The sequence below is a fragment of the Lycorma delicatula genome, chromosome 1, assembly GCF_047948215.1.
Source record: "Lycorma delicatula isolate Av1 chromosome 1, ASM4794821v1, whole genome shotgun sequence".
NCBI classification, from domain to species: Eukaryota; Metazoa; Arthropoda; class Insecta; order Hemiptera; family Fulgoridae; genus Lycorma; species Lycorma delicatula.
In genome coordinates, this window is record NC_134455.1 from 339,186,835 (window position 1) to 339,203,083 (window position 16,249).

At 29.9% G+C, this 16,249-nt stretch overlaps 1 protein-coding gene across 1 annotated transcript in view; it reads left to right on the top strand.

Moving 5' to 3' along the window:
* Positions 1-16,249, top strand: part of vap (RAS p21 protein activator vap) — a 126,046-nt gene that overhangs the window by 11,937 nt on the left and 97,860 nt on the right. The window contains exon 2 of the mRNA XM_075382278.1: positions 15,798-15,947. Coding sequence (XP_075238393.1) covers positions 15,798-15,947 — 150 coding nt within the window. The remainder of the gene's footprint in view (positions 1-15,797; positions 15,948-16,249) is intronic.

Consider the following 16,249-nt stretch of genomic DNA (forward strand, 5'->3'; position numbering starts at 1 on the left):
GGCTAGCTAGGTTACTCTTTAACACAGTTCCTGGCAGGCCATGGAGGCTATCGAGCTTACTTGTACAGATTCTGTTTGGACTACTCGGACCTTTGTCCCATGTTTGCTGAGGAGGAGACTCCTCTACTTGTTTATTTTAGTTGTACACGATTTGAGAATGAACACCAAAAGATGCTGGAAGCCTTGGGCGCAGAGGTCATGTTTACTTTGGAAGACACTCAGAGAATTATGATGAGAGAACCCCTTGAATGGAAGGCTATAGAGGACTACATTAAGAAAATGAATGACAGATTACATGCCTCGGAGGAAGCTTGACAGGGAATTCAATGCCAGAGGGTGCCGAGTCGGACTGGTCTGTGACTTGAGCACTTAGAGGGCCCCAGACATGTGGGGGTTGTCTTTGTACAATGAGGTCATGGGCACTTAGCATACCGGCAGCTGATGGCTGTATACTTCCCCTGTCAGAGGTAATACTCCAAGAGCATTTAAGAAAGCGGAAGGAAAAAATTAATAAAATCATAAATTTTGAAATCACTGTCTTATGCACTTACAATTCATTTAAAATTTAGCATTGATTTCAGAAAAATTAAGTTTCAAAGATTGTCTTGAAATATATGGGAACATTTTTTCTTTTCACTAATATATTTTTTTTTAATTTTCTTTTAATTTTTTTTTTGTAGTTCAATTTAAAAAAAAAATTAAACAATTGTTTAATGGTTTAATTATTTTTTGAATTTTGTGTATATTTCCATTTTATTAAATGTTATTTTACAAGTATTTTGAATGGATACATTTTTCTTGGATCCATATAATTTGTAAAGTTGTCCAGAAAAATAAGTTCTAATAGGCTGCTAAAAAGGAGTCATATAATTTCTGATAAATTTTACAAAGTTTTATTATTTGTGTTGACTGTTATTAAGACAGTTGCTGAAACATTGCTCAAGCTTTTGAACAACAATGTTATAGAAACTGACTATGCCATTGTTAGCCATTATGTAACTTTGTTTGGCAGTTTTTCATAGCGATCAAATTTTTTACCCATGAGAAACACCAGGGATGTAGGAAGAGGTCATAATCACTAGGTGCGAAGTCAGAGACAGCTACAGAAATGGTACCTCTCATTTAATCATATCATGTGGATGGAAACATCCAAATGATTTGATTAAAGATTTTGTGACAACTGTTTAATGCAGTTAAGAATTATCATGAACTAGAAAATTGTAGTTATATTGTAGTTGATAGCAGCATCCTTCCTATATTCTTTTCTGTATTGCATTTTATAGTTTTTTCTTCATTTAATAATAAACACAGAATTATTTATTGTATTTTATGCATAAATCTTACTAAAAGGGATTCTCTTCCAAAATATGTTATGCATAATATTTCTTTTGTTGTCTGTTTCAACCTCTTTATTGCTGGTAAAATGGTGTGGTTCCATTATAACGATTTGTTTTTTATTCAAGTTTGATATACAACACCCCCAACTGTTATCTTCTGTCACAGTATAACTCTGTAATTTTTATTACCTAATTTTTATTAGGTAATAAAAATTACCTAATGCTGTCGCACTAGTAAGTCCTTGCAAAAAGCATTGCTCTTGTGGAGTCTTGTGATTATTCTGACTCACAATGTCATGTATACATATTCCAATAATTAATTATAAAATGTTATAATTAAATGTAGCACAGGTCATCAAATTTAGGAAACTATGGAAAGCACAGAAATTGTGAATTATCAATACAAGCTTTTGTTGACCTTATGCAACAGGCTATCATTTTTTATTCTACACTTTCATCCTTCAATAACTGCCTGAACGTTTCCCCTAATTATGCTATGAATAACAAATCATGGTGTAACTAAGTGTAAATTTGTAATAGCATTTTTATTTTATTCATAAGTTTTTCATCAACTTTTTGCATATTCCTTGAATTCAAAAGATAAATTACCAACCTGAATTCGCAATTATTAACAAGCTGTTTGACTTTAACATGTGCAACTTAGTTTAGTAAACGTAAACATAAATAGACTTTAGTGACATCTATAGCTTGCCAATAAGTAAAGTAATTCACTCAGCATATGTTAACTAGTAAATGTCAAGATTTGCAGTTGCATTTTTGCAAACGCCTACTTAACAGGCAAACCTTACATTTTTAGAATCTATTTAGCACCGTTTATTTGATACATTATCCTACTTTACTGGCTTCATGTAATTTTGTTAATCAATTGCTATTATCTTGATATAAATACAGCTAACTTAAAGCAGAAAAAATTTAATGAATATGTATAACTTGATTTTGAGTACACCTTTTTTCTGTTTAGCCTCCCACCGTAAATTATTACTTAAGAGGATGAATGAGGAAGATATGTATGAATATAGTCTTGTACATTCTCAGGTCGATCGTTCCTGAGATGTGTGGTTAATTGAAAACCTGATCACCAAAGAGTACTGATATCCATGATCAAATAGTCAAATCCATAAAAAAGTAACTGCCCATTTTTGGTACACCAGTTGAAACCAGGTTTACCGTCAGTAGATGATTAAAAAATAACAAAATGCTGCTGCAATCTTTGTGTTGATTCAAAAATCTTTGGTATCTAAATTTCTTGAAGGTAGAAATTTAGTGTTGATGGACATTTTGTTCTCTACTGCCTTGTTCTTATTAAACTTATTTCTATTTTGAAGTGTACATGTGGTTTGATTTGAGTTTTGTTAGCTCCATTGCCTCTTTGTGGTTAAAACAGAATGATGATATGCAGCCTGTAGTTCTAGATTATTTTTCTATTAAAAGTGCTTGCAAATAACTTAAAAAGTTCTTTCTGAATTGAATGTAGGTAACACTGATAAGTGTTATATTTAAATACAGACAGATGTTTCATAAATATGGAAAATACAAATTTATACACAAAGTATGTATAAATCTAATCAAAAACGCATTCTTTGTAATCCTGTATTTGTATTTTTTTGTGTATTGACAAATCTTATTTCAGTTATTTTTTTTTCTAATAAACTTTTTTTTTTTAATTTTGTTACCTTCAAGAAACTACCTAGCTAAAAGAAATTAAGCTGTTTTTTTATAATTTGATGGCTCTGCAATTGGAATGTCTCAGGAAATACATTGTGGAATGGGAGAGTGCATTATAAGGTTAAAATGTATGCTGCCAATCAATTTTTAATAAGATTCTAGTTTTATGATACTTAAAAAACATGTTGGCTGTATAAAAGTAGAAGACAGCTGGAAATCTCTTTGGCGGATATTAATTTTAGCCTTATTTATCAAAACTGAAGTATTTTTAAAACAGAATATTTTAGCAATGACGAAACATTGCTTAGAGTTTAAAATTCAGTCTCTCTTCTTGTTGCTTGATATGAGATTTATTTTAATATTCATTTCAATTTTCCACTTATAAGCTGGTTTTGCTGTTGTGTATTGTAATTACTCCAGTGGTACCAAGACATCTTAACTATGGTTGTTTGATATTGTATGAAGTTCCTTATGCATCTCTACTAAATAGACCACTTTTTTTTTGTTGCAATTATGGATTATCATGTGATTGTGTAAGGATAAACATTTAACTCTCACTGGCATGACAGTAGAGGTAAGAAAACTGTAGTTCTGAAGATGTTATCATCAGAAGTAAGACTTAATCTTAATTTTCAAAAGTTATTGATCTTTAGATTTGTCATTTAGTCTTTATTTTATCAGAGTTTATGGAAGTTGTGGAAGAGCCATGAAATTTGTAATGTTGGTATTTTTTATTGAGCAATTGAGAATTAAATAAGTGGGACAGAGCTGTAAGAGGAAAACTGCTTGTTCAATTAATTTTCATTTGAGTATTTTTTCATTTTGAATTATTTTTGGTTATAAATATCATACCTGTACCTGTACCAAGATTACTTCCCGTTAAAACCCATCAGGGTTATAATCGTGGGGGGGGAGCACCTGGAAACGTCACAAGGCTTGTCTTCCCCTATGGGGTTGAGATGTACCAAGATCACTACCTTAGTTATGGGCAACCTGGCATGAAGGCACAAGACATTCCTGTGCCAGTCTTGATAGGGAGAATAAGGATGTAGTGGTTTCCAATTTCCTATTTTACAAGTTGAATGTATTTGGTAAAAATAGGCATATTCAGTAAAATTAACATGTTCTGTCACAGTTAAAACTTTTGGTCCTAGGTCACATGTAAAAATTACCTACATGCTCATTTTCAAATTTCTTTTGTAGTAAAGTGGTTGTTACATATAGATATTTATTTAAAACTGTTAGAAAAAGTCTTTATCATTGTGTATTGCCCATAAATAAATAAAAATAAAGTAGTATGAAATATGTATTTTGTACAATATTTGGTATATTACACTCTAACAGTCTTCAAAAGAGCTCAAAATAAAATATGTTGCATGTTCAAATTACATTTAATAATATTAGGAATACATTTACTTAGAACTACATATCAGATTTCAAAGTAGACGTAGATTAATAAAAAAAGGAACTTTCTAATTACATATAGAATAGTATTTACAACTAAATAACACAACAGTCTTCAAGAAAACAAAACCACTGTATAAAACATTTTCTGATTATTTTTTTTTTTGTAATACAAATTATGAAGTTTTGAAGTTTCAGAACTACAAATCTTTAAGACAATTGACCCATAATTTTGTAGAGCATTCCATATACCCGTGTTGTTTACATTTTATGTACATGCTGTTAGTTTTCCTGTGTTTTGTATATGAATATAAGAACAGTTTCTTCTTTTTTCGAGTTTATTGTAGTTCACTGTTCACTGGCAATTGTAGATGGAGTTCCAGCAATTTCCCTGTCTTCTGTTCCTTTTGAGCGATGGACACTTAAGAGCGATGGATTTTTCAATCATGCTCCATTTGTTAGACATTTTTGGGTTTTGTAGCCGCTCAAAGAGAAATGGAATCATCATCTTTATGGCTAGTTTTTTTATGAAAATATTTTTGTTTGCACATCATTGGCTGCAAAATACTGATGTACTATGAAAGAGTTAACCATAGTTATGGCTATCATATCACTCAGTACACATAATGGCCAGCGAACATCTTTTCTTTGTGGGGAGTACATACTCCCCACAAATCCAATGGAAATCCAAAGTATCCACCCTCCCTCCTTTTGTTCTATTGTAGAAGGCTATAACCTCTGATTTGTCTGTTTCTTCATCAATTCTACTGCTACTGTGCACGCTTGATATAAGAAGGATAACGCGGTTGCTCATCACTTTCCGAGAGAGTGAAAAACCATAAAGTGTTTTATTCAAAGGCCTCCTCTGTTGATGAGTAACCAGAAATTTGGGGGGTATATCCCTTTTGTTTTTTTTTTAAGGTGCCAAAATAGGTGAGTCCTCGTTTTCTCAGCTTTTCAACAGCTTGAATAGAGTTGAAATAATTTTCGGCTGTTATGTTTCTATTTATACCATGGACTTGCTTTGAAGCTTGAAGTAAGGTCTGATTAAGCACCATGAGAGTTTTCTCTTAAGGAAACAGTTTTGCCGTCTGAGCTTCTCCCCTTATAAGTGTAGGAGTTGTATAATTAGGATGTTTTTGCATCCGTTAGCTTCACTAGTTTGATGCCGTACTTTGCCGGATTATTTGGCATATAGATAGTGAACAAACTTTTTCCTTTAAATGGCAAAAGCATTTTGTCGACTACAATGTTTGCTAGGAATGTACATTTTTTGATAGTTGCCTATCAGAATGGAAAAAATATTAAATATTGGGGCAGCTAGATCTGTAGCCTTTGGAGTTGTTCATGTGTAAGGATTATTAAACTGTAATGCCTCTTTTATAGCTGTGAATCTGTTAACAGACATAGCTGCTCTAAATATAGGAAGCCCAGTTATATCTTTACTGAAAAGTGATCTGCTATTTTCACAGTTGGACTTTGTGATGGACAAAAGCACCAGCATGCCCATATTCATAAAAGCATTCACTTCTGAGTGGGATTAGTCCTTGTGGTAGCTCGAACTCTTCTCTCAAATGTGCTCTGATGAATGTGAAATAGACATTTGTATACTTCAAAATTTCTTCCATAATATTCGGAGAAGAAAATTGGTTCCAAACTTTTAGTTCTCTTCGTGAATCTCCCAGAACTTCTTTAGCATAACGAGTAAGTCCTGGCAGCATGCGAAGATTTACGATCTGAGCAGGTGGCCTACTCCTCCTGTGTGGTTCTTCAGCACACCACGCCTTTCCGTTTACTCCAACATAAAAATGAGTTGAATTGGAACATGTGATTTCATCTTGGAAAGGTCTTACTGCATTATGTTCCTGAGCTGCAGCCTCCTCTTTGTCATCCTCGTAGTCCTCACTTAAATCCTCATTTTCTAATTCGGACAGAGAGGGTGAATAATTTGGATATTCTTCTCTGTCATCAGAAGTTAGTGGATCAGGAATAGGTTTTCTGTTTTACCTGTCATAAACCTCTGCTTCTGCTAGCTAAAATAGAAAAAAAAAACAATAAATGTTTTAGTTATTTTTGTGCAAGAAAAAGTGAGAGGAAATGAGAAATGCTATTTGAAAATGAAGTGTAACAGGATAATTAAACTAAACACAATCATCAACTTCAGTCTCATACATATCTTCATCCTCTATATCTGTTACTAAAAGCTTTCTCACTGTCTCTGCAAATCTGGGATCATCTGTATAGTAAATATTCCTACTTATATCTTTAGAAGAACTAGGTCGATCCATCTAATATTAGAAAGGAAAAGTGAAAAGACTTAAAGAAACGACTAATATGCATGTTTATAATGAAGTGATAGGCATATAAACAAACTCTCGATATAAATATTATTGCAACAGAGCCAGCAAAGAAGGGTAAGTCAGAGCATGTTAAAAACTACCTACCACTTACAGGACCCTGGGGCACATGTAAGTAAAAATTGCCTTCTTTCCCTGGGCTCTGTGTCACGTGAGTAATTTTTACCAGGTGTGTTTACAAAGAAGGCTTACCTGGCTTTCAAAGAAACTTAACGGGAAGTAAACACCTCAGCACTAGTACTGGGAATAACTGGCATGAATTTACATGGGCCTTTTTGTCTGCCCAACCATCAGGTTCACCAACACAAATTTCCCTATGGGTTATTTTTACCTACATGTGATAGTACGGGTTAATCAGATTTTAATGAGTGCTGGTTATAAAGATACCTAATGACCAATATTTTTGTTTTGCAATCTTTTTGTGGCAGAATTTGATGAGAGGGTTTAATGTGTTATGATGCGAGTGTAAAAAATATTGTCCAAATTTGTTTTTAGTCAGCTTGAATAGATATTTTGTATTGCTTATAGAAATTAAGCTTTGCATTATGCTAATAAAATGAAATGTTGCTTTTTTATTGAATATCAGATAAGTTGTTTTTTAATCGATTGTAGCACTTACGATTTCATTGTCACTATCATTTGTGTGTATTAACTTGTTATTAATGTTTATTTATTTTTTTGTTTGTTTTATCTTGTTATCATACTACTAACCGTTAGGAATTTCCTGCCTGGCAGGAAGGAAGTATAAAATGAAAAACGTTCGGTGGTTGCCAATGGATTCTGGGGACTAAATAAAAGTAATTACTGCACTTCATGAGTTATTTCTGTAAGGAAAAAAGTTTAAATAAGTTTTTTTTTCATTGCGAAGTTGTTATATCACCTGTTTTTACTGAAACTGTGGAAACTGTACTCGTTAAAATTCTTTTTGAAGACCATTGTGAAGATTTTATGATGAACTAAATTATATAATTAGCTACCTGATTAGAAACAGCAATGGAAATGTATGGTAAATTTCAGTAATTTTTTTTTACTTTTTTTAAGAAACATACATCTATTGAGAAACGATTTACTATCAGATTATTTAATTATTATTATTATTTTTTGTTATAGTACTTTAATTTTTTTTATTTCTTAATATAAATGCCTTTTTATTTTTTTCTTGATCTATGTGACTGATAGATTTATTAGGTAGCAATTATATATATTTTTAAATTTTAGTTACTTGCTAAGTTATAGTATGTTCCAGTTTTCTTAGTATATTTTAATATTATTGTTCTGTTTAGAGTAATAAGTAAAATTATACATGTTAAAACCATGTACCTTTTGTAAACTTTATAATCACCTTTTGCATTTAAGTAGTGCTCAGTTGAAAAGATGATTTTTCATTCTGAACTCCTGTGACATCCACACTTATAAGATTTAATAGTTTTATTAGTTTAATAGTTTTATCGTAAATATTTTATTTCCAACAATAATTTTGTGCTGGTTAACTTTTAAATAAGAACTTTGGAAAATGAAGAAACTTTGTAAAATGCAGCACCTTTTTACAAAGGTGCTGCTTAATAATAGTAAACAAATGATATGCTATAGATTATAAACAAATAAATACTTTTGTTACCATTAAGCTATAGTGAATTCTCTGCTAGATTGTTACTTACCTGTTTTTGATTTCTTAGATTCATATTAAAACAAATAAAGTTTGTAATTTATTGTCAAAAATACAGCAGTTAATATAGAATAGAATAATAATCTATTTTTTGGTTAAACATGCGTGAAGATTATTTAAGTAGTACTGGTCAAATGTGTTTACACATAAGTCTTATATTTTATAAGCACCCTATATACATACTGTTACTGATATTTTAACAGTCTGTAATATCTTTAAAGATTAAATGTTTTCCCATATCTTGTAGGAAGTAAAAACATTGTACTTTCAATAAGATTTTACTTATAAACTAAAATATATATTTATTTATGAAATACATTTAAACATCTTAAAATTATAAAAAAATGGCTGTATAAAATTTTGTTTTATGCAAGTATGTAGAATTTTTAGTAGTATATTAATAGTATTTAGTATACCATTATATTATCAGTTAACTTTTCAATTAATATTTCTAACTCTTTAATTAAAACAGGAAGGGTTAGAAATTTAGTTATCTATAATTTTTATATCCTGGTTTTGCATTCCAACTCTCTCTCTTAGTTTCATTTCCTGTTTGTTAACTTTGTGTTTCCTCTTTAGATATCTGATTTACTTGGTGATAATAATTTGTAATGTATGATTTTTTTTTAAGTAACGTATTACCAGCCTTATTTTTTTGTTAAAAATGTTTTTCATTGTTAAAAAAACTTAATTTAAAGTATTGGTGTTAAGCCTAAATAAATGTGATTAAAAGAATTTATACAGAATATTATTATTATTTATGTACAATACATTGGTAATAATAACCTAATGTAAAATATTTTTTAATGAAAATAATGGTGCTGAAATAAAAATCATGAGAATTTTTCAGAAAATTAAATTATTTTAACAATTCCTCATTCATTTAAAACAATTTTTATCAATTTGCAGGACATAGATGTGTGTAAATGTAAACACACATACATACACACTATGCAAGTAGTTTGTGCTTAACATTCATTAGTTTCAAGAATGATTACCATGTTTGAAGCCAATTAAATTACTTGTTTTCGTAGTTTTTTGAAATTATCTTTCTTATACATTAATGTTAGAATAAATAATTTAATCAACTTTACAATTTGTACATTAAGTACATAGTGTAAAACACAATTGAAAAATAGATTATACAGTTTTCAACTTGTTTAATAAATAATATGTATTAATCATGGGAATATTATTGCTGATAAAAATAGTATTATGATTTTGGAGGAAAGTGATTTCAACTCCCATATTCCAATTGAAGAAAAGATGAAGATTTTGGAATATTGGTTTTCTGCCAGTTTGTTAGTTCATATAAATAGAGGAGTATATAAGGTTAACGTGTCTATATATGAAGAAAACTGTTTCCATTTCAATCAGTCTGTATTAAAAAATAGGTGGTTCAGCATCGGATTCTTGCTCTCTGGATTTTTTTGTTGATCTTTTCATGAATAACCCAGGAATGAATACTGAAAGCGATTTCCAGTATCTACTGCAGATTCAGTTAATATATGTACATGAATTTTGCTGTCTCTGATACTTTTAACGCCGCATTTACAAGATTTTATATATTTTTTTAAAAAAAGACCAAATTAATAAAAACTGAAAATTTATCTGTAAAAATGAGGTATTTCTTGCTATAGTTATGAATTTAAAACTAATTGTAAATAAGATAAAATCGTTTTTGATGTTTATACAAAATATGTCACAGTGATAGATATATCACCCATGGTAGTTATTGTGTGCTGCTTAAGTTGGCAGCTTTCAATGTGATGGTTGGTTTAAGGGTAAATTGGATGCCACATGATCTAGAATCTGTTACAGAGGGATGGGTGTAATTATAGACAAAGCAGAGTTTTAATAGGTTTGCATGAGAAACTGTTAGACTGCTTATAAAAGAGAATCAACTAACATTTATTAAAGACAGCTAAACAACAGTACTTCAGAATAACAGACAAGAAGGATGAGATAAAGGATGGGCAAAATTGTAAATTTCCCTTCAAATACCAACAATGAAAACTTATCTTAAACAAAACTGCTGTCTAAGATAGAAATAAGATTTTAAAATCAAACTATAAATGGTATCTTTAAATTGATTATCAAAGGCATTAATTTACACACTACAACAATAATTAACACAATTTAAATAAATTTAAGCGATACAAATTATACAAGACAAAAGAACACATCATAAACAAAAGAGATCGTTCAAAACCCTGTTTAAATATCAGCGTTGCATACATCTTTACACTAACTCCTTGGTTATTTCATTGCAGCCTTTTAAGAAGTTGTAAACTAAAAACTGATCCATACATGAGTAAAATTTTTGTAACTATCACCTCGAAGTAAAGTGTACTGGTCAATTATTTTTTTAAATATTCCAGTTTATGAAAATTTCTTCTTTATGTTAAAAAAAGGTACATTTGAAAATTGTGATATTATTCTTTCTGTATACATAGATAAGTTGTTCTATTAATTACTCCTTTTTTAAAATATTTTTTAAAAATATCTTTCAGTTTATAATTGTTTTTGATTAAGTCAGATATTAGTATAAAAAATAATCAGGATGACATTTGACTTCTTTCTTTCTAATATTTTTAATTTAGTAGTAAACCAGCTTGAAAATTGTCGTAAATATCCTTATCCTTATTTTATGTTATATTTTTCAGCCAAAGTGATATTTAATGAATAGTTTCAATCCAATCCAATTCTTTAAATTTCAACAGAGAGCTTTTTATCCCCTTTATGAAAAGCTTGGATATTCAGGCTGGAAAACAATTGAAGACCTTCATTATGTTGATATTACCAACTCTGTTTTAATTGCAAAATTTCCCCAAAAATAAGTTTGAACTAATAACATTCCTGCTTGTTTTACTAAGTAAATTACAATGAAAGTAGAAAGCAAGGTGTTGAATGATACTGCTTGTTTTTTTTTGTTTTTTTTTTAAATATTTTTCTGTTATTTTAACATTTAATTTTTAATTTATAAATATAAGTTTTTTTAAATATTTTATGAGAATGTTTTAGTAAAATTAATGTATCTGTGACTTAATCATTTTATGTGGACTATTTTTTTTTTATCAACCTCTGATTGTGCATCTAATAAACAAGAGATAGGCGGGAGCCAGGTTTGTGCAATTGTGCCGCCCTCCTACCACAACCTCTGGCATTGCTGGCTCGATTGCCTTAGTCTGAGCCAAGATACAGGCAATTGAACATAGCTGCGATGATTGATGCTCTTGCCAAGTGAAGTGTAAGTTTTCTGCAAGCAGAAGGATGTAGCACTGCAGAAATCCATTGCAGAATTAGCCTAGTGTACAGTAAAAACTTTATGAATGATGGTAGTGTGTGGGAATGGTGTAGGAAATTTAAAGAAGGGTGAACAGAGATGTCCATGACGAAGGTGGGCAAGGACGCAAGTATGTGCTACTGCATGCCTGGTTGAGCATGTTTATTTTGTTTGCATCAAACAATGGTTTACAATAAGTGAACTTTCTGCAGAAATCCCAGAAATTTCACTTATTTTCTTTGTACACAATTGTAGGTCTTCTTTGTACAAAATTGTGACTAAAGATCTAGCATACTGGAAAATTTGGATCCCAAAAATGTTGAGTTATGATCACAAAACACAGTGAATGGTGTCAGCCTTAATGTTTCTCATGCGTTATGATAATGAGGGGGAAGAGTTTTTAAAGTTTATTGTTACTGGCAATGAGACTTGGATCCAGTATGACAATCCAGAACCCAAAGGACAGTCTAAGCAGTGGATACCATATATACCCACAGTGCCAAGTGGATACCACTTTTCCAATTTACTGCGCATTTCTTCTCCAAACAAGCTGAAAAAGTTAAAACAGACACTGAGTAACAGGAAAACAATGGCTACAGTTTTTTTGGGACCATAAAGGTGTCATGTTGGTGGACTTTATGGAGCAGAGGACAACAATAACAAAGGAAGTTTATTGTGAATCTTTATGTCGCTTTCGCAGAGCAATCCAGAACAAACGAAGAGACATGCTCTCATCTGGTGTGGTTTTGATCCACAACAATGCATGACCACACTGTGCCAATGTGATGCAAGACCTTCTCAAACAATAAGTGAGAAGTTTTCAACCATTCATTGTACAGTTCAGATATAGCACCCATCTCTTTTGAGAATTGAAGGCGTGGTTGGGCAGACAACACTTTGCCACCAATGGAGAACTTCAGGAGGTTGTCAAGACATATCTTATCCCTTACCTCACTGGTAGCAAATTTCTTTGAAGAGGGCATTGGAAAGCTGGTATCACGATACGACGAATGCCTCAATCGTTTTGGCGATTATGTAGAAAAATAAGTTAGACACTACTCAGCTTTTGATAATAAAATCATTTTGTTATATTAATGTGTCTTTTTTTTATAGCCCATCAGAGTTTGAAAAGAAAACGGCTCTCATATTTTGTAACTGAGTAGAAAACAACAACATATTTATTCACATCATCTATGTACTAAAATTTATTAAAAATAGTTCAGTAAAAAAATTAAGTAAAACTTTTTTGGCTCAAAATAGCCTTATTAAAACAAGAAATTGGGTAATGTTAGTTCATAGAAGAAAATAAATTAATCATTATTTATAAATATAAAACACATTAACCAAAGATAGAACAAACACATAAAAGTACTCCATAGTAAAGGTTGGCACATTTTTACTCCAATACAAATAATAAATATAAAGGAAATACTAGAAGTAATGAAAATTGGTGAATATGTTCACTTTTATGTAATTATGGGGTTTGTAGCATAATCAAGCAGTCGAAGGTGCTGGTCATTTTATATGTGTGGGAAGGGGGACATTTTCTTTAATTTAACCCTTGAGTACTATAAATGACATGTAAAATTTTGGAACGTCACCCGTTTTGATCCTTTAGGAGATACATAATTTTAACATTTTATTTTCATAATTTCCTCAAAACCGGTCTACTACATAAAAGTTGCTTTTATTAAATATAATAATAAGTCAAGTAGTTTTTATTAGAGCCTTTTAGTTAGTCTGTGTTCAGTTTATTTTATAATTATATGTAAAAATTTATCTGACAAGAATCAAGCAATCGGTGTTCGTAAAAATAAAAAAAATACGCCATGTTGGAAAATAATTCATTTGGAATATATTCCAATAAAAAAATGAATATAACCTTTTGAATGCTTTCTATACAGCATTTTCAATTATTACATATTTATCTTGATAAAATTTTATCGAAGTAAGTTACTTTTGAATGAAAACTTGCTTTTCCTTCAAAATTCCTTTTACCTTCCTTGTTTATCATTACCTGTGTAATGATAAACAAACCGTGTAAAATTTCTATGTCATTTTTATACTTAATAAGCTTATTTTAAAATGTCATAGTTTCATTCTTTTATTACAAGTTGAGCTTTTGAAATGGGTATTTGAAGAGTATTTGAATTTTTTTATAAATAAGCAGTATTTTATAAAAATAGATTTTTTGAAATAATATTAAAAAAAAATATTTGATATCATTTAAACAAAAATTATTCTTACAGCAGTCATAATTTAAACTTCTAAACTGTATCTGTAACATGATGAACAAGTTGGTTTTTCATTGTTTTATTTCCTTACGTAAATATACATATTTGAAATTAGCCTATTAATTATTATTAAAAAATTTTACAATGTAATAAGTTTTATACTCACCAAGGCCTTTTCCAAAAACTGAGAATAAAATTTGGACAAAAGATGTGTTCAAGTTTATTACAGCTCCAAAAGTTTTAAAAATTAATAAATGTTATTATTTTATTACTTGGATAAAGAAAATTTGAATAGTGGGTATAGCAGGAAGAGAAGGAATTAATGAATTCTTAATGTAGTATGCAGGTTAAAGTCTTGCAACTGAAATTTGCTTAGTGCTTTTTTCATTTAAAGTAAAGGAGTATTGTGTGAGAAATTTTTTATTTATTATTTACTGAAGCAGGCAGTGGCTGGTCCAAAACATGATATCCTGTACAAGATTCAGTTTAGGGGTTAGAGGTCTGAGATTTTTTCAGTTCATAATTCTTTCAAATTAATGTAACAGTCACTGGATGTTTGCTTACTAAAAAGAGACAAGTAAAAATCCTATTGTTAAATTAATTAATTTACTTGTTTCTGGGTGTAAGCTTTTTGATGTTCTGTTAAATAATTTTTGAGATATTTGTTACAAAAAGGACCTTAGTTGTATATTTGATCATGTAATGTAAAAGACAGTTTTTTATTTTGTTACATAATATATATATTTTTGTCTATAATTGATTGTTGAAAATGTGTATTTTTCTAATCCGATTGTTATATTTTGTATGATGTTTTTAACTTTTATTACTTCCAAGTAAATATAGGTGTATAGCGATTATACAAATTAGCTTTATATTAATGGCTATTTTAGATGATCACTGTTCTGGGTTTGATTCTTAGCATGAATCTTATCCATCATGTCATTTCAGTTATCTCCCTTATTAAAATATTAATGTCTTCAAAATTTTAATATTAAAGTAGAATTAACTATTAAAACATTAGATTTATTTAACAACAAATGTGGTTTGCTTATTGTGAATTAATTATTTACCTAGTAACATCATCACAATTTTTAGATGAGGGAAATGATATAATTTTTTTATGAAGTGTAGCCTGCTGATGTAAAATGGTTTTGTTTCACTTGTTGCATTTAAGTAAAAAATTAATCTAGGATTAGTACATTATTTACATAATCTTCAGTTGAGGAATTTTGCCATCAGAAAAATGGAATTGAGATTTCATTTTTTCATTATAACATTTGTCATAATTTTATGACTTCTGACTTGTCAGAAGAGTCATTAAAATTACCTTTGGAAATACTTGTAGATACTCTGCATAATGCGTTGTATATTAAAAATTGTGACATGTGTTTTTAACAAAACAAATATTATTATATTAGGAGATACGCATTAGGAAAAATTCTCAAGCAAATGATTGAAGCAAATGATGATTCAAGCAGAATGGAAATGTCTAACCGAATTGTTCACTTATTATGTGTCTTCCCTTTCTGTGGTGCATATCTTTAAATTATGGTCATTTCCTTTAAATTATGAACAGTTGTATACAAGCTAAAGTATTATAATGTCTCAATTGTTTACATTGGCATATGCAGTTAAAATGTGTAATTTATTTACGTATATAGAAATTTGGACATGTTTCTGTTTTTAAGTGTACTAGTGAAATAAATTAAGGATTAAACTGTAAAAAAAAATGAATGGAAACAAGCTGCTGTTGAGGATTCAAACGGTAAAAACTTGAAAAAATTATTTACTGTTGTGGGTTTTTAATTGTTGATTTTTTTTTTGTAGGTGGTACCATGGGAGATTAGACAGGTCCACAGCAGAGGAACGTCTGTGGCAAGCTGCTAACATGGGTAGCTATCTAGTTCGAGAGAGTGACAGAAAACCAGGCTCATATGTCTTATCCTATTTAGGAAGAACTGGAATTAATCATTTTAGGTAGGTGATGGTTTTATTTTTTCAGTAAAATTGATTATTTGTTTGTTTCTAGAATTAATTTGGGTTAGTAATTATAAGGAATAATAAAGAAATTAATTGATTATTGTTATTAAAAATTAATGTATTTTATTAAAGTTGATTATAAAAAAATTAGTTATACTTTTTTTATTTTTTGTCACGATAAAAATATTTTAAAATTCTTTCTAGTACCATACTGAACATAATACTTTATTAAAAAAAAATAAAGAAAAATATATAATGTTTAAAAACCATATAATTCATAATGTAGAAGATAGGTTACA